Genomic DNA, 19,665 nt, shown 5'->3' with positions numbered 1-19,665 from the left:
TCAGAAAGAGAAAAACAAATATCGTATATTAACACATATATGTGGAACCTAGAAAAATGGTACAGATGAACTGGTTTGCAGGGCAGAAATTGAGACACAGATGTAGAGAACAAACATATGGACACCAAAGGGGGGGAAAGCGGCAGGGTTTGGGTGTGGATGTGTGATGAACTGGGCGATTGGGATTGACACGTATACACTGATGTGTATAAAATTGATGAGTAATAAGGACCTGCTGTATAAAAGAATAAAGTAAAATTCGAAAATTAAAAAAAAAAAAAACCCAACACTCACAATGACCCCAACTCTGGCCACATACTAAGCCCTGACACCTGGCACAGGATGAGGTTTAACCCCAGTGGCAGACAAGCCCTAAATCTTAGTAGCCCCTGGACATATGCTCAGGCCCCAAATTCTCCCATGAACCCAGTCTTTCATGTGGAAAATTAAACCTCTCTAGCCCTGCTACAGTTCCCAAACTTAGCCCTACTCTCCAAAACTTTCCCTACAAAAAACCCACTGGGTTTTCTAAAGATTCTTACTACTAGAATCTAGAGGCACAAGAAAACAGATGGACTAAACAGATGGGAAAGGCCCCCGAGTGGTAAGCTTGTTGATGCTGGAAGGTCCCTTAGAGAGCATCCCACCTCATCCCCTCATTTTACAGCCAGGCCCAGAGAAGTTAATAAGTAACTTGCTCAAGGTCACACAGTGAGTCCACAGCAGAACCAGAATGGGAACCCAGGCCTCCTCTCAATCCAGTGCTCTCTCTGTCCTGCCTCCCTCAGAGAGAGTAGGGAGCATCACTCATCTGGTAAAACAGCTCCCAGAATTTCCTTTGGGAACCCACTTTTCCCCTGTTCTCTACCCAGGATTTTGGTCAAATCCAATCCACGCAGCACCAAGTATTCCCATGGCCCTGTGATCAGTTATGGGCTAGACTCAGGAGCCAGGTGAGGCAAGGCAAAATAATTTTAAAATAAAATAAAATTTATATGGTTAGTGTTTCTTATCACCCAGATCATTTAACTGACACAAAATGAATATTTGAACTCTCACACAGCAGAAATACATAATGTTTTAAGGACCAATAACTCAGGCCACAAATTAAATCAAATCCTTGGAAGTGATTCTAGGTTCCTTATTCTGCAAAACTTTAGATTCCCCTTTCTAGCCATTGAAGTTGACTGCCTAATGTAAATCACATTAACATCGAGCACTATATTTTTACTGTCTTTCCATTAAAACTGTACTTCTTGGCTCATTTTTTAAGATTAATTTTTATTGGAATATAGTTGATTTACAATGCTGTGTTAGTTTCTGCTGTACAGCAAAGTGAATCAGTTATACATATACATACATCGACTACTTTTTAGATTCTTTTCCCATATAGGTCATTACAGAGTATCGAGTAGAGTTCCCTGTGCTATACAGTAGGTTCTTATTAGTTATCTATTTTATATATAGTAGTGTGTATATGTCAATCACAATCTCCCAATTTATCCCTCCCCCCTTCCCCTTTGGTAACCATAAGTTTGTTTTCTACATCTGTGACTCTGTTTAGTAAATAAGTTCTTTTGTACCATCATTTTTTTAATTAAATTTAGAAAGGTAAATATTTAGCAATAACCCTATGTATATGTCTATGTGTTTACATTGGCTACACATGTACACATACATACATACACACACACATTTTTTTCCCTCCTGTGTTGTGGGGCATGGTATTTCTCTGTTAATTTATTAATACTGAAATGCACACTTCCCCATTGCCTTTGTATTTCCTTACACTCTATTGTTTATAAACTAACAACATAAATATTACTATGCCTTAGCGCATATGATCTGCAGATAAAGCTCTAGATGATTTTGATAGAAGTTTACATTTAATTACATTCAAAATTAACATAAAAGTTATTATGTAAATTACAAAAGCTAAAATGACAACATTTTACCTCCCATCTTGTTAATCAGAACTGAGATTATTGTTATAACGTCATTATCTGCAGAGAAAGTTGATTTTTACATAGGACAATTCAAAGGAGAGTCTTGGACAAACCCAATTTTAATCTCTCTGCTGGTTCCTATCTGAGAAAAATTCACTTTAACCGGTTTCAGGGGGAAAATAAAGACATGAAGGATGATTTTATCCACAACTAAATAAGAAAAGAACAGTGCTTGCCTTATTTTCCACTTCTTTGCATCTACACAATACACAACTGGCCTAACATGAGGCACACTGGGTCATTAAGCCTTGATTCTGCTACTTGTTAGTTTTATGGCCTAGTATAAATCATAATAACCTCTACAGGTCTCAGTAGACTTATCTATACAATGAAGGTATTATAGAATACTATCTCTGAGGCTCCTTCCAGGTTTAAACAAAATCTACAATTCTATGAAAATATCTACAGAAATGATAATCAAAATAACAACATCGATGGGGATGTCTACTTTAGTCAGACCCTCCCTAAAATCTTAAGAACTCTCTTCTGTATAACTAGATCTTGTAAAATGAGAGACTAGGATTGCAGGCCTTGCATAGAATGACCTAATAGCTAAGCAGTCTTTTAAACTAGTTAGAAATTTCTGAAATAATTTACATGCAATCCTTTTTGAAAGCCAGGAAATAGATTTTAAATGACCTCAGTTTATCCTTTTAGTTAAATGTTTTCTCGTTAGATCTCCTTTCTACCCTAAAGTTGAAGACAGTCTTATTTAATTCAGTGGATTCTATATTTAAATAATCCAGTTACTCATATACTGGTAATAAAAATTTCATCCATTACATTTAAAATGCATAAATTTCATGGCATGCAAATTATGCCCCAATAAAGTTGTTAAAAAAAAACTTTATGGATAAGAATTTCTGGCAAGAAAATCTGGCCTATATTTTGAACTGTTGCCGTTTTATTAATAATTGAATTTGCTTATTAACTTACCTAAATACATTTCTTTGATAGATTTTCTCCTTTCATATTATTCTCTTTCCTTATAGTCTAAAAATGTAGCTTAATAAGTTAACATGGGTACTTACTTGGCAAGAATCTGCTTCTCCCTCTTCCATTGGCTCATCAACCATTTTAAGACCATTCACCTGAAAAATATTGTTCAAAAACTGAAGTTCAAGAGTAATAGAACAAGAGTAGTAACTAAGAAAAATATAACCCTAGGCACTGCCCTTCACAATTTAACAAGATCCACACTTACTGAAACACAAAAGGACAAAGGACACATAGAAGGTACTTAAAAAAGGAACATTATTAATATGATTTCCAGATTGTCTTTGAAAATCCTTGAATTTCAGAGCTGTGTATTTCATTTCATATTGTTTAGAGCTTTGCTATGGTGAATGAACATATACTGAACATATGACCTGTATACATTCACTAGGACTGTCCCAAACCAAATATATATGAGACAGGAAAAATACCACAGAGGAAATTTATTGTGAGGATATATTCAAAGCAAATTAGGATGGGAAGAGTTTCATATAATTGCACTGTTGTGAATTCCTTTCCTTTCGATCAGTTCAATTAAAATTTGAGTTACTCTACAGAAGAAATAATAAACTATAGGAGAAAAATATAAATGGCCATGGAAACAAAATTATTTCAAAATACAAAGCTTAGTGTATAATACTACTCTTCAAGCAATACTTCAGGAATGAGTAAGCATAGAGAACTTAGATCAAGGGTCTGCAAGCTGTAGCCCATGGGCCAAATCTGGCCCACTGTTTTTATAAATAATATTTAACTGGAACACAGACACATCCATTTGTTTCCATGTTATCTATGGCTGCTTTCTCACTTCAACAGCAGAGTTGAACAGTTGACAGAGAACCTATGCCTGCAAAGCCTAAAATATTTACTGTTTGGCCCTTTACAGAAAATGTCTGCCAACCACTGATTTAAAATGTTTGAAAATTAAGCAACAGCAAGATGGTCTAAAAAATAAATTTTACCACTGTCTATTTATGAGTCCACAGAAAATTTTTTAAATATTAAAAAAGAAAGAGAGAAGAAAAAAGTAAATTAAATAGAGCTTCTGACGACAGCCAAGATGGAATAAGACCATCTCTCCTCTGATTATTAACTAAAAACTTTGGACAAAACACAAAAAGCAACTACCTGAGGACTCTGAAAACTAAATAATAGCAAGCAGATTAGGAAGGGAAATCAAAATTTGAATAGTAACTAGTACTCTGGTGAGTTTCTTGGGTTTATTTTTCACCTTTATCTCTTGATTTTGAACCAAGGAGAGACTGAGTCATGGAACACCTGTATGAACAAAATTTCCAAGAGAAATCCCACTTCCTAAACAGAGGACCAGAAAAAGACACACTTTTAAGCTGGTGAGCATAATGAGAACCCTACGTTTTCTTTCTTTCCCACTTTTTTCCCCTTTTTTGACTGCCATTCCTGCTCCAAGGCAAGCCTCATTCATGAGAAAACCTCTCTCTCTGGTCAGAGGAACCAGAAAAAGAGGCTCGTATAAGAATAGTATGGGGAGTAATCCCTGTTGTTGTTTTTTTCACTCTCTCCTTCACTTCATCCCAACAGGCAGCCCCAACAGTGCAAAGCTATGTAACAGCATGAAAGGCTAAGACTATGCAAGAAATTCAAATTTCTGGTCAGAGGAAGAAGAATAAAAGGTCCATGTCAACTGGAGAATCCGTAGAGGAAATCATGGAGGAGATCAAATGGGAAAAGGATATTCCCTAATTCTGTGTATGAACAGACACAGTCCTGGCCTCAACAGCAAACTGCACATGTGTGGAATAGAACCAAAGAAGTCTAAAACAGGCTTTGAAAATGGAACTGCAATATCAATCACTGCTCAAGTCTCAGACTAAACCACTGACTTAGCACAGGCACTAAGTGGCAAATGCAGGGTGCTGACCCAAACACTCTGAAAACATATTTAACATTGGAACCAACATCCAAAAGGGAGAGATAAAACTTGGGAGTCTGAACCTAACCACACAGACTGTCTGCTGAAACAATCAAAATCAGCAGGTATCAATTCCAGGACAACTCCAATGTTGAAATAGCTAACAAGGACTTTAAGCAGTTATTATAACTATGCTCTTTTGGGTGAAAATAAATACACTTGAATGGGAAGATTAAAAGTTATAGACAGAGAAAAAGAAATTATAAAAAATCAAATGTAAATAACTTTAAAACTAAAAATTACAATGTATGAAATATTTTTAAAATGCTGGATGGGCTCAATAAAAGAATGGAGATGGCAGAGGAAATCATAAATGAAGACAGATCAATAGAAATTAACCAATATGAAGAAGAGAGTGAAAATTATTAAAAGCAAATGAACAGAGTCTTAGAGACACGTGGAACAATATCAGAAGATCTAAAATCTATATCATTAACATCACAGAAAAAAATTAAATAAATAATGGCAATTCAATTCACATAAAATGTTAAGAGGAAAGTCTGTAGAGACAGAAGGTAAATCAGTGGTTCCTTAGGGCTGGGGGATGGGGAGATGGGGGTGATAGCTAAAACTATAGTAAAAGCTTTCTATTTGATGTGACAAAGAAGTTCTAAAATTGACTGTGGTGATAGTTGTACATATTTGTGAACTGTATACTAAGTATACACAAGGTTGTCCATTTTAAAAGGGTGAATTATGTGATATGTGAATTATGCTTCAATAAAGCTATTTTTTTAAAAAAAAGGCTGAGAATTTCCCAAATTTGGTGAAAACTATAAATTTACAGTTTTAAGAAGCTCAGTGAAACCCAAAAGGTATAAAATTAAAGAAAGCCACCTCAAGACATACCTGAATTAAACTACTCTAAATCAAAAGAAAAAAGGAAGAAGTTTTGAAAGTAATGAGAGAAAAACACATTACATAGACATCAACTTAAATAACTGCAGACTTCTTATGAGAAATCATGGAGGTCAGAAACCAGTAAGAGAATATTTACCTGAGATAAATGGAAACTTATGTTAACATAAAAATCTCTATACATGAATGTGTATAGCAGCTTTGTTCATAACTTTTTTGGAAACATTCCAGATGTCCTTCAATGTGGAGAAAGAATAGAATACTACTCAATAAAAAGGAAAAGACTATTGATACTTGTAACAACATGGATAAATTTTAAATGCATTGTGATGACAAAGAATCCAAACCCAAAAGGCTAAATATTGTATGATTACATGTATATGAGACTGAAAAATGCTATAGGGAAAGAATTCATATCACTGGTTTCCAGGGGAAGGGGAGAGAGGAAGGCGGAATACTATCCAGCAATGAAAAGGAATTATCTATTGATATATTCAACAACATGGGTGAATCTCAAATACATTATATAGTAAATGGGAAAAAACAGCCTTAAAAGGCTACATACTGTATGATTCCATTTATAGGACATTCTTGAAAAGGTAAAACTATAAGGCATGGAGAATGGATTAGCAGTTGTCAGAGGTTAGGCCCAGGGGTAGGCACCAATGGGAATCACAGGGGGTGGCGGGGGGGAATGATGGGACTAATCTATACCTTGATTGTGGTGGTGGTTACACAACTCTACGTATTTGTCCAAGCTCAGAACCTTACATGAAAAAGAGTGAATTTTACTGTAGGTAAATTTTAAAATTAACTTATTAAATAGTAATTTACCCTGCATTATTTACTTGGCTAGCATCTTTCTTCTAAAATCTCAACAAGAACCAAATAAATGATGGTTCATCACCAATTATGTCCTTATCTTACTTGACCTTGCTGTAGCATGTCACAGTTGACCAACCACTGTCTTCTATTTGCGTTTTTGTGGTACCATACTTTAATTTTCTTTTACTCCAATTTCTTTGCTCTTTTCAGTATCCTTGAAACATTGTAGATCCTCAGGAAATGGACTTGGCTCACCTTCTCATCTCGCTCCTCATTCTTTCCCCAGATAGCTAATTTACTGACATGACTAACATTTACTCAGACACTACTCTTCTGAGCTCCTGATCCATATAACGAACTGCCTATTTGACATTTCCACTTGCTCATCTCACATGTCTCAAAAATAACCAATACAAAAACAAATTAGTGATCTCCCCCACACACACACATAAATCTGCTTTCCCCCAGGGTTCCCGATTTCAATAAACAGCACCACTATTTATCATCTTAACTCAAAAGCACATATAGACTATGGGGAATGAAAAAAAACACGGTAATGAAATCATCACTAGCATATAGGAAAAGGCACATTCAGCAAGAGAGTCCACAAACCAATATTAAGACAGAAATACTGAAATTTCAGAATACTGAAATTTTACTACAAAATGGCTCTCAGGACTATCTGTAGAAAAAGGTAATACTGCTTTCCTCTGTTACCTCAGTTACTGGTTACTTCCAATTCATACCATCTTATGATTAATTTAGCATTAAGCATAAGAATATTCATTCCTATAAAGGACCTCAGTATTCAGTGATATTTACTATAAATTAAGTCATTTTTACCTGCATGAAAACAAAAACATTTTCAGAATTCTCTGGGATGATAAACCTTTATTTCAAAAATAAAATTTATAATTTGAAAAAGCAGGCAGATAGGCTGTTTTCCCCAATTAAGTGCCAAATAGGGAAGAAAAAAATTCCTACATAAGATTCTGAAAAGCTTATCAACAATTATAAAGATAGTAATAATTTACTCAAATACTCAAACCCAAGTGAACACCCTCTCATATCAGAGCCTAGTGGAGAATTCTTTTAAATTATTTTCATCCTCTCAGAAAATAATTAAATAGACCACTTTAAAAGATTCTGGACAAATAGAAATACTAAACTGAGTCAAAGTACTCACCTGATCTCAGAAAATCATATAGGTCACCCCAAAACTATCATTTTCTTACTGCTAATGACAAAAGCAGCTCATCATGGAAAATTAAACTGAGAAAAAATATTTTCCCTTCAGATCCTTAGAATTGGAGGTGGTGTGGGAAATGAACACATAAGTGCACAGAGTTTTGTAAAAAGACTGCAATCTGGCCATGCTAACACTATTAAGCATACATCTGTTTCTCAGTGTCAAACTCAAGAAGCTCATGACTTGGTGTTGACAGATATACTGAAGAAAGAAGTAGAGAGATAAACAAGCAAGGAAGAACAAGGTACAAGGTAAGTGAGAAGTATGGGTGATGTAAATCATTAACAAAACATACCTAGGACACCAGTATTCACAACAAATTTGATAGTATTATAAACTTTCAAGTAGTCTCCAGGATCCCCAAATTCCACCCAGTAGACAAAAGTCCTATATTTATATAGTACCTAATGTTAAAAATGTTTAAGAAGTTCACATATAAAGAAAATGTTCTCTCTCAAATAAGCTTCATGTTTACAGGTTAGTTGCTAAAAGATTCAGAAACAAGAGTTCTTCAATTATTTTCACTTCATTTAAATAGCTACAGCAAATCAGATCTAAATTTGGAGGTGGGTCCACATCTGCCTAAAACAAAGGTCTTTGTCTGTATATAGACATACTTCAGAAATATTGCAGGTTCAGTTCTAGACCACCACAATAAAGAGATTATTGCAATAAAGCAAGTCACACAAATGTTTTGGTTTCCCAATGCATATAAAAGTTATGTTTACACTATATTGTAGTCTATTAAGTGTGCAATAGCATTGTCTTAAAAAACAATGTACATACCTTAATTTAAAAATAGTTTATTGCTAAAAACTTCTAACCATCATCTGAGCCTTCAGTGAATTGTAGCAGTAACATCAAAGATCACTGATCACAGATCTTAGCTGCCGACATGCCATCCAGACTAAGGAAGACCCAAACACTTAAGGGCCATGTGAGCCATAGCCATGACTGCACTGGCAAACACGAGAAGTATCCAGGAGGCCAGGGTAATGCTGGTGGCATGCATCAACACAGGATCAACTTTTACAAATATCATCCAGGTTACTTTGGGAAAGTTGGTATGAGTTGTGAAAAGAACTATGTCAGGAATGAATGACATGTGACCTGAGGACCTCCATGTTTGCTGTTCATGCTGGACTTTTGCTGAACGCTCTAAGTTAAAACTGCTGAATAGTTCCTGTGTTGCTAAAAGCAAAGAATAATGCTGAGAACTGGATTTTTTCTGGACTAAAGAAAACAAACCTTTCCCTAGTAATGAATGAGATACATTTCAAAACCCAATTGCATGTAAAGAACAATTTTACCCTCCAATCCAAATTCTTAGTAAACAACCTATGAAAACCTATGCTAACTGCCCTCTTTTTCCTATTAAAAAACCTGTTATTTTCTTCCAGTGGGACACTATTCTGGGTTCCTCCAGAATCTGTGATCCCCGAATTGCAATTCTAAGACCCCAAATAAACTGTCTTTCTACCTCTTTACAGTTTATGGTCCTTTTGGTTGACATTTTTGGTGTCAGAATTGGGATCCAAAGCAGTCTTCCTCCCATCTCCAAAGCCGCCGTGGATTCGAGCAAGATACTTGCATGAACCCCTTGTGCTCTGTCGCCTCCCCAGTGGCGTTGGGTCTGGGTAATAAGTCCTCTCAGTCCCAAACTCCCCTCCTAGGTTGAGAGTCAGGCCCATATTGTGGGTGTCTTTTGTTTGGTCAATTGCTTAAGGGCTTGCTCCCTTTTGGTGAGTGCACTATAATGGGATGTTCATAGTCTAAGACTGTTTTGGGGGAGGATTCTCGCCCATCTGGGCCTCCAGCTGGGTACCTGTACAAAAAGTATGGTGCTGCCTCTTGTGCTTAGCTAGATGAATGGCAATGGTATACCAGAGATAACATCTGGCTACAATGGGGAACTTCTGAAATTTCAAAATTGGTCTTTTTATGTGCACAATTAGAAGCTAAAGGGTTTAAAACTAAACAAATAGAATGGGAAGCCTATTTCAATTAGTACATTGAAGCCTCCCAGTGAGCTCATGAAACCCAAAAGGTTTGCAAATCTAAAACTGCTTCACTTCAGGATACTGTTTCCAAACTCACTGCTGCAAATAAAGATCTATGTTCTCATCTAAATACTCCAGAAAAGGCTCAAGGGCCCTCTTCCTCCCCTCTTTCTCCTTTGGCTCCTACGTATCCTAAACTTGCTGAGCTGCCATTCTATCTTTCTGTTTCTCCTATTCCTCCTCCAAAATCTTTACCCCCACCTCCTAGCCCTCCAATAAAAACCTTTCCCTTTGTCACTACTTTGAACACTGATGGCATTTGCCATCTGGTAGACTACAGGCCTTCATCCCCTGCAGAATTACGGGTCATAGCCAAGGAATTTCCCAAGGTCACTGAGGATCCCCTCCGCTTTGCAGAAGAATTTAACCTTGTGATATAAACCTATGATCCAGGCTTCTCTGACTTGTATCAACTAAAAGGAATCTTAGTTGGAGAAAATCAAGCCAGACACTGCAAACTACTGCCAGCTGGCTTCACCCTTTAGATGATATCCACAGAAAGGATATCAGTGTGATGGCACCAGCTTCTCAGGTGGCTCAAGCCCTTCATGAAGCAATTCCTTAGGCTTTTCCGCACCCCACTGACGGGAAAATTCAGTCTACTACACAAAGACCTGATAAAACTGTCCATGATTATCATTCATACCTAAAATTAGTATTCTGGGAAAACTCCAGACTACATGCTGGGGTAAACAATATTCAACCCTCTTTAATTCAATCTTTGTTGGGTACTAGATGAGGAACTTGGACTGCTGATGAAATGGGTACGATCAAATTGGGAAACAGTGGTCTCTCCTGATCTAGTCAATTTGGCTAATCAGCTATCTAACAATCAAATGTACAAAAAAAGTAAGACCACTAAAATCATGAATTTGCAACTGCATCAACTGGCTGCTGCTGCTCAGTGACCACCTCAATGGAAAGACCAGAGTTCCCATAAGGGCCACTTCCAGGAGCCAAGTGCCCACCACTATTGTAAGTAGACTGGCCACTGGAAGAATTGCCTAAAGTTAAAAAGAAGGTCCTATTAGCAGCCCGAGACCCCTTGCTCTGACTTTTTTCATGAACTTTCTGAGAAATTTGAGAAGTGCCTCCTTTTTGTAGACTCATGAATAGGGATGCTCTGAGGAAAGTGTCGGGGTCTTCCCAGTACTCCCATTGGGAGAACTGGACCTTTTTATAGGAGCCACGGCTATTACTGTTCTTATGGACACAGGAGCAACTTTGTCTGTCTTGAATCCCACCAGCCTCAAGGCCCCCCTTCTTCAGAGTACAGAAAAAGTACAAATGGTGGCCCCCTTGTCTTTCAAGATAAGCTCTCTTTAGGGAACTCACCAGTTCCTTCTTGCTCCTTCTGCTCATGTACACCTTTTGGGCTGAGACCTCCTGGAAAAATTAAAACCTAATATTTCCTCTTTCCCAAAAGGGGAAATACACTTACATATCCTTGACTCCTCAAGATCTACTTCTAACTCTAGTCCTAATATTGAGATCCCCTCCTTGCTCCTGTCTTGTCAACTCCCAATCACAAGGATTTGCTAAATTCTGTTCTTCCTATCTATGGCCCACCTCTTTAAATAACATAGGATGCATTCATTCAGCACCACCAATTAAGATCCAGGTAGACCCTAATAAAACTTTGCCTCACCTCGGATGACACCCTCTCAGGCTTGAGGTCCTGGAAGGAATTTATCTCAATGTAGAGGCACACCTCCAGAAGGGCCTAATGAGCCCATGCCCCAGTACCTGCAACACACCAATTCTTCCCGTATGCAAGCCTCATGGTCAAGGTTGGCATTTTGTTCAAGATCTTCAAGCTATAAACAATACAGTCATACCGTGTCACCCTGTGGTCCCCAACCCTCATACCATTCTCAAGTTAATCCCTCTAAACACACAGTTCTTTACAGTCAGAGATTTATGTAGTGCTTTCTTCAGCATTCCTTTCCACCCAGATAGTCAGTACCTGTTTGCCTTTATGTGGGAAGGACATCAATTTACTTGGACCGTTATGCCTCAGAGCTACACAGACAGCCCTACTTATTTTTCACAGATCCTGAGACAAGACTTGGCCAATTTATATTTTTCCCAAGGCTCTACTTTACTCCAATATGGTGATGACCTTTTGTTATGCTCCCCCCATTGAGAAAGCAAGCCTCAAGGATAGCCTACAGCTCCTCACTCAGCTAGCACATAAAGAACATAAGGTCTCAAGGGCTAAGTTCCAATTTGTTCGAGATATAAACAAAGAAGAGCAAAGAGTGTTTCTGCTCACCACCCAGTTCTACAAGGATTAAGACACAACCCACTGCAGTCACTGACCAACAGCACGGTCTGAGAGGAAATTAAGACAATAACAGGATGCTCTGTGCTTTGGACAAGCAGGCCCCTTAAATAGTTAGATATATATCTCAGGAAGAATTTTAATGAACCCAGATTCTTGCATCTTCCCATACATAGAAAAGCACTGAAATCATAACTTGAGATATCTGTTCTTCGTGACTAGCAGTAATCTTTAAGGAAGATGCATTATGCTTGCCTGCACATATTCTCCAGCTAAAAAATCATATATATACTGGCTTCTCCCCTACCTCCGTGGAGCAGTTCCCTCAGACCTATGGAGAGGCTGTCTCCTGGGCATATAAAAAGGTGTTCATTAAGGTCCTTGAATAAAACTTCAACTCACAACTCTTATGTTGTGTGTTTTTCTTTAAGTCAGCAAAACCAAGGTAGGATGCTTGAGTCATTTGTTTACCCCTCAAAGGCTAATGCTGGATACTACACACATCCAAGGCATATCACAGTTTCCCCTTCCTGTCACCAAATGCCAGTTGAGAGGCTTTTCCGGGCTAGCAGGCTATTATAGGAGTTGGGTCCCCAATTTCTCCTTTTATGCAAAACCCTTTTATTCCCTTTTAAAGGACAAGAGACACAATCCTCTTGTTTAGAATCATGAGGCTGAGTCAGCTTTTAAAACTTTAAAAACTCAGTTGGCCACAGCCCCTGCTTTAGGAAATCCTAATTATTCTCTTCCCTTTATACTATGAAGTTAATGGAAATACCCTTGGAGTGCTCGTTCAGCTGCACGGAGACAAAAGCATGCCTATCGGCTATCATAGCCAACAGTTGGAACCCTTAACTCAAGGACTTCCACCTTGCCTTTGAGCAACAGCAGCCACTGCTGCCCTTCTGCAGACTACAGAACAGACAGTTATAGGGTCTTCTTTACAAGTGTTTGTCTCTCACTCTGTTGAGATACTCAGTAACTCACACTATACACAACACAATCTGCTAGCTGACTTACATCTTATGAAATCTTATTGCTTTCCTCTCCAAATGTCACTTTGTCTCACTGTAACTCCCTAAATACTGCTATTCTCTTACCATCACCAAGAGATGAGACCCCACATGACTGCATAACCACAACTGATCTTTTGACTAGTCCACATCCAGATTTACAAGAAACACCTTTAGACGACTCCGATGCTTCTTAGTTTTCCGATGACCTCTACTTACGAAATGATGATGGGCATCTGAAAACTGGGTATGCTATCACTATTCCCTTCACTTTAATAGAATCCAATGCTTGGCCCTTTACTTCTTCAGCCCAACAAGCTGAACTATAAGCACTCACTCATGCCTGTACTCTGGGCTCTGGCAAACACACTAACATTTACACAGAAAGCAGGTATGCTTTTAGAGTAGCTCATGACTTTGGAATGCTTTGGAAACAGAGGTCTCCTGACCTCAGGGGGGAATTAAATTTAAAGTGGCCCCTTTATTAAGGCCTTACAGGATGCAATCTTGCTCACAACAACTGACAATAATAATGGTCCTAGCATGTCCCAAAGACAACACTGAGGAAGGAAAGGGGACTAATGAGCAGATAGAGCCACTAAGGTGGCAGCATTACAAGATTCAGGCTCCATAAAGGAACCTCCTCCTGTTGGTCATTCTATTTACACCATGTTACCTACTACTTGGAAGGACACCAAGATTGAAAGGGTATTATCAGAGATGGGCAATTGCATGCTATAGCTAAGGAACAGAGGTGAGTTTCTGAAGGATGCACATTTGATCAACATACTGGGCTTTGGTATGGGCCAAATGGTTGCCCTGCTCTTTCTGAAGTCACTCAAGAAACCATGTTAAGATTAACATATGAAATGACTCATTGGGGAACTGATAAAATGAAAGCCTGGGGAAAACAATACTTTTTGAAACCTTTTCCCACAGTAGCAACCAAAATATGTCAGAGGTGTCAGATCTGTCCTAAGTAAAACCTACTCATACTTCTCAAGGCCACTTTCCTTTGCCTCCTTGTTCCTTTGCTGTCTGGCAACTGGATTCTATCCAGCTGCCTCACTCTCAAGGATACAGATATGTTCTGGTGATGGTCTGCATGTATTCCCATTGGTTAGAAGCATTTCCTTACAAACGAGCAAATGCCCTTGCAGTAGACAAAATACTGTTGGAAAGGACTATTCCTACTTGGGGAATGCCCTTGGAATTACATAAAGATAAAGGTACCCACTTCACTGGACAAATTCTAAATGCTGTTTGTGATCTGGCCTGTATTACATTTCCACTGTGCCTATCATCTTCAATCTTCTGGTCTAGTAGAAAGACCAATGGCATAATCAAAACTCAATTGGCAAAACTCTCTAAGGCCTTCAGCCTTCGTTGGCTTAAATTGCTACCCATAGTTCTATTAAACTGAAGATCTATACCCTTTGGAAAACAGAAACTGTCACCATTTGAAATAATCACTGGAAGGCCCATGATTCACGACTCAGGACTGTATGAGCCACTTCTAGTCGAGGGAGACCTTTTACATTATTGTTAAAGTCTCATTACAGCTCTAAAGAAAAATGAGCACCTGGTTGAAAAATCTTTTCACACTGTGCTCCCAGGGGACAAAGGTATAGACCACCACAATTTACAACCAGGGGACTATGTTTATTGGAAAAGACATCTTTTAAAGGACTCCTTACGGCCCAGATGGAAGGGACCCTATCATAATACTTTTAACCAACCCCTATGCTGCTAAACTTAAAAGCACTGATTTTTGGATTCATTTTTCACATTTTAAAAAGGTGTTTCCACCTGAGTGGGCCTCTGAAACAGTTGGAGACCTAAAGCTGAAATTGACCCAGAAGTGAAACAGATGACACCTGATATAGATGGCTCTTCCAAGACTCTGGACCAGGCCAGTACTCTCCATGATCCCCAGAAATGAAATTTCTCTCATTACCCTTGTTCTAATTGTGGTCACCATAGAGTTGTGATATCTCCTTCATCATGTAATATCTGGTGATGCATCAACCTACCACTCTCCTTATACTCCTTCTTATATTAGACACATTTTCAAAGAGTGAAAATTTTCATGAATGGGTTTACACCTAGAATGACAGTTCAGAAAAAGTGACCCTGGCCCTTTGGTCCCCTAATTTTGAAGGACTGGAGAACTGAACTTTTGGGACTCTTCCTTGTGGCTACAGGTTTCTTAATGCTCTGTGCCCTACTACATACAGTGGGCATCCTCTGTTGGTGGTAATTCTATGAAAACCATAGATCTTGCTTTAACTCTGCTGGGAATAAGCCTCTGGCCCCAATTCTTGGCCATCTGATTAATCTGTTCAGCTTGGGATTCTTTCAATAACCAAGGCCAATGAGGCACCCTTACTCCCCTTTATATTAAAATGGCTGACTTTTCTTGGCATAGTTCTTTCACTAGAGTTATGTTGTTATAATGTCTCTCTTAATATCCATACAGACCCCTTACGCCTGGGAAAATAATCCCTTAGTCCACATTTCCCAAAGTCTAGCCACTGCAGGAAATCAAACAGACTGTTGGATATATCATCAGTGCTCCAGACTACTCACTGAGTACTGAGATCCCCTTACCTTAGTTACCTCCAATCTTACTGGTATCCCCCTACCATGTCTTGTTTAGAATTCATCTATTCTCCTAGCATATTGTGTCCATCTACTCAAATCCACAGTTCCCTTTCCCTGTTTGGTCAACAGAACTAGACCAAATGCCCAACAGTTCCTTAGGAACATTTGTTCCAAGAGAATCCTGAGGTTACCTGGAAACATCAGATCCAGCTTCCAAACACCCACATTTACCTCACTGTGCAACAACAAAACATATTATCATGATAACCCCCATTTTGTTTTCAGGATTAATATAATGTTCTTAAAGCAGCTGGCACAGTGTCTGACATGTGCTCAATAAATACCTGATGTGTGAATGTTTTCTTGCCAAAAAGAAAATACAGGAAAAAAGTATATGAAACATTTTAGTTAATAATTCACCAAAGGTGCATAATGCTACCTGTGTGCAAAATAATATATCTGTGAGTCAAAACTTACTGCTACATCATCATATGCTACTGATTTAATAGATTTAGTTTTGACATTCTATCGTGGGAACATTACTCTTAAATAATGATAGAATCATTTTTGGTCAACTTGAAAACAATCTTCCAAATCAACCCATAAAGGTACATACATTCATGCACAGATGCCTTACTTTAAGAATCACAAATTGGAGTGAAGTGAGAAGTTATCTTTGCATATTTTTACTATAACACACTTTATCAATTTCACTAACAGTCTTTTAGTTGGGCATTTCCAAAAATAAGTCTTTTTGTTTTGCTTTCCACATAGAAGGTTTAATTTGTATCCTGAGTTTTAAACTACTAAATATTTTCAAAGGTTTATTAATAGTTATGGCCATTTCCCCAGTAGACTTTTTATATTTTTAATATTTTAGATTGAATTCTACAATCAACAGACTACTTATAGATGATTTGATAGCACCTGCAATATTCATTAAAATGATTTGCTTTGATCTTTATGGTTTTCTAATTATACAATATTCCTGTTGTTTTTATCCCAATAGGTTAGTCCTTTCAAACATACCCACCTAACCACTGTCACTGTTTCAGGGAAGATTTAAGAAAGGGCAATTGTGTTTCAAATCGATCTGAAAGAGTTATTATTTGGGTTTTTTTTTTGCCTGCACCACACGGCTTGTGAGATCTTAGTTCCCTGACCAGGGATAGGAAGAGTGGAGTCTTTTTTTTTTTTTTTTTAACATTTTTATTGACGTATAATTGCTTTACAATGGTGGGTTAGTTTCTGCTGCACAAGAAAATGAATCAGCTATAAGTATACATATATCCCCATATCCCCTCCCTCTTGCGTCTCCCTCCCACCCTCCCTATCCCACCCCTCTAGGTGGTCACAAACCACCTAGCTGATCTCCCTGCGCTATGCGGCTGCTTCCCACTAGCTATCTATTTTACATTTGGTAGTATATATATGCCCATGCCACTCTCTCACTTTGTCACAGCTTACCCTTCCCCTTCCCCATATCCTCAAGTCCACGTGCTAGTAGGTCACACACTGGACAGCACAGGAATTCCTCTGAAAGAGTTATCTTTTTAAAAGAGAGTCTCGGGTTGGGAAAAAGAGAACCACCTCTGAGCTATTCGGTTAGTCAGGTATTTAAAAACAAATATGAGACTCTGCTATAAAGTAAAATAGCTGATAAAACACATCCATGTTCAAATCAAAGCATAATAACAGAGTCCAAATTTAAATATGAATGATCATTGAAGTATTTACCATTTCAGGTTACCTGTGCTTTTTTCTTTCGTATTGTTGACAATAACGTTATTTTTTAAATTAATTTTTATTGGAGTATAGTTGCTTTACAATGTTGTGTTAATTTCTACTGCAGAGCAAAATGAATCAGCCATACATACGCATATATCCCCATCTTTCTGGATTTCCCTCCCATTTAGGACACCACAGTGAATTAAGTACAGTTCCCTGTGCTATACAGTATGTTCCCTTCAGTTGTCTATTTTATTTATAGTATCAATAGTGTATATGTGTCAATCCCAATATCCCAATTCTTCCCACTCCATCCCTTTCCCCCTTGCTATCCATACATTTATCCTCTGTGTCCCTATTTCTGCCTGGCAAATAAGGTCATCTTTACCATTTTCTAGATTCCACATATATGCGTTAATATACAATATTTGTTTTTTGTTTTCTCTTTCTGACTTACTTCACTCTGTATGACACTCTCTAGGTCCATCCACATCTCTACAAATGACCCAATTTCGTTCCTTTTAATGGCTGAGTAATATTCCATTGTGTATATGTACCACATATTATTTATCCATTCCTCTGTTGATGGACATTTAGGTTGCTTCCACATCCTGACTATTGTAAATAGTGCTGCTATGAACACTGGGGTGCATGTGTCTTTTTTTAACATCTTTATTAGAGTATAATTGCTTTACAATGGCGTGTTAGTTTCTGCTGTATAACAAAGTGAATCAGCTATACATATACATATATCCCCATATCTCCTCCCTCTTGCATCTCCCTCCCACACTCCTTATCCCACCCCTCTAGGTAGACACAAATAACCGAGCTGATCTCCCTGTGCTATGTGGCTGCTTCTCACTATCTATCTATTTTACATTTGGTAGTGTATATATGTCCATGCCATTCTCTCACTTCATTCTAGCTTACCCTTCCCCCTCCCCGTGTCCTCAAGTCCATTCTCTATATCTGTCTTTATTCCTGTCCTGTCCCTAGGTTCTTCAGAATCACTTTTTTTTTTAGATTCCATATATATGTGTTAGCATACAGTATTTGTTTCTTCTCTTTCTGACTTACTTCACTCTGTATGACAGTCCCTAGGTCCATCCACCTCACTACATATAACTCAATTTCGTTTCTTTTTATGGCTGAGTAATATTCCATTGTATATATGTGCCACAACTTCTTTATCCATTCATCTATCAATGGACACTTAGGTTGCTTCCATGTCCTGGCTATTGTAAATAGAGCTGCAAGGAACATTGTGGTACATGACTCTTTTTGAATTATGATTTTCTCAGGGTATATGCCCAGTAGTGGGACTACTGGGTCATACAGTAGTTTTATTTTTAGTATTTTAAGGAACCTCCATATTGTTTTCCATAGTGGCTGTATCAATTTACATTCCCACAAACAGTTTAAGAGGATTCCCTTTTCTCCACACCCTCTCCAGCATTTACTGTTTGTAGATTTTGATGATGGCCATTCTGACCAGTGTGAGGTGATACCTCACTGTAGTTTTGATTTGCATTTCTCTAATCATTAGTGATGTTGAGCATCTTTTCATATGTTTGTTGGCCATCTATATGTCTTCTTTGGAGAAGTGTCTATTTGGGTATTCTACCATTTTTTGATTGAGTTGTTTGTTTTTTTGTTATTGAGCTGCATGAGCTGCTTGTATATTTTGGAGATTCAAAGCAATCCCTATCAAATTACCAATGGCATTTTTCACAGAACTAGAAAAAAAATTTACCATTTGTATGGAAACACAAAAGACCCTGAATAGCCAAAGCAATCTTGAGAAAGAAAAATGGAGCTGGAGGAATCAGGCTCCCTGACTTCAGACTATACTACAAACCTACAGTAATCAAGACAGCATGGTACCGGCACAAAAACAGAAATATAGATCAATGGAACAGGATAGAAAGCACAGAGATAAATCCACACACCTATGGTCCCCTTATCTATGACAAAGGAGGCAAAAATATATTGGGTTGGCCAAAAAGTTCCTTCAGTTTTAAAGTAAAAATAAAAGACACATTTTTTATTTTCACCAAGAACTTTATTGGACAACATATTCACCATTTTCTT

General features: G+C 37.9%; 1 protein-coding gene across 5 annotated transcripts in view; it reads right to left on the bottom strand.

Annotated features, from left to right (window-relative positions):
• Positions 1-19,665, bottom strand: part of RPS6KA6 (ribosomal protein S6 kinase A6) — a 171,950-nt gene that overhangs the window by 136,917 nt on the left and 15,368 nt on the right. For all 5 annotated transcript variants that reach the window (XM_070044684.1, XM_060292449.1, XM_060292448.2 and 2 more), the window contains one exon: positions 3,038-3,097. In XM_070044684.1, the coding sequence (XP_069900785.1) occupies positions 3,038-3,097 (60 nt within the window). The remainder of the gene's footprint in view (positions 1-3,037; positions 3,098-19,665) is intronic.

This window comes from Globicephala melas, chromosome X (assembly GCF_963455315.2).
Source record: "Globicephala melas chromosome X, mGloMel1.2, whole genome shotgun sequence".
Taxonomy (NCBI): Eukaryota; Metazoa; Chordata; class Mammalia; order Artiodactyla; family Delphinidae; genus Globicephala; species Globicephala melas.
This window is presented reverse-complemented; position numbering and strand designations above follow the sequence as displayed.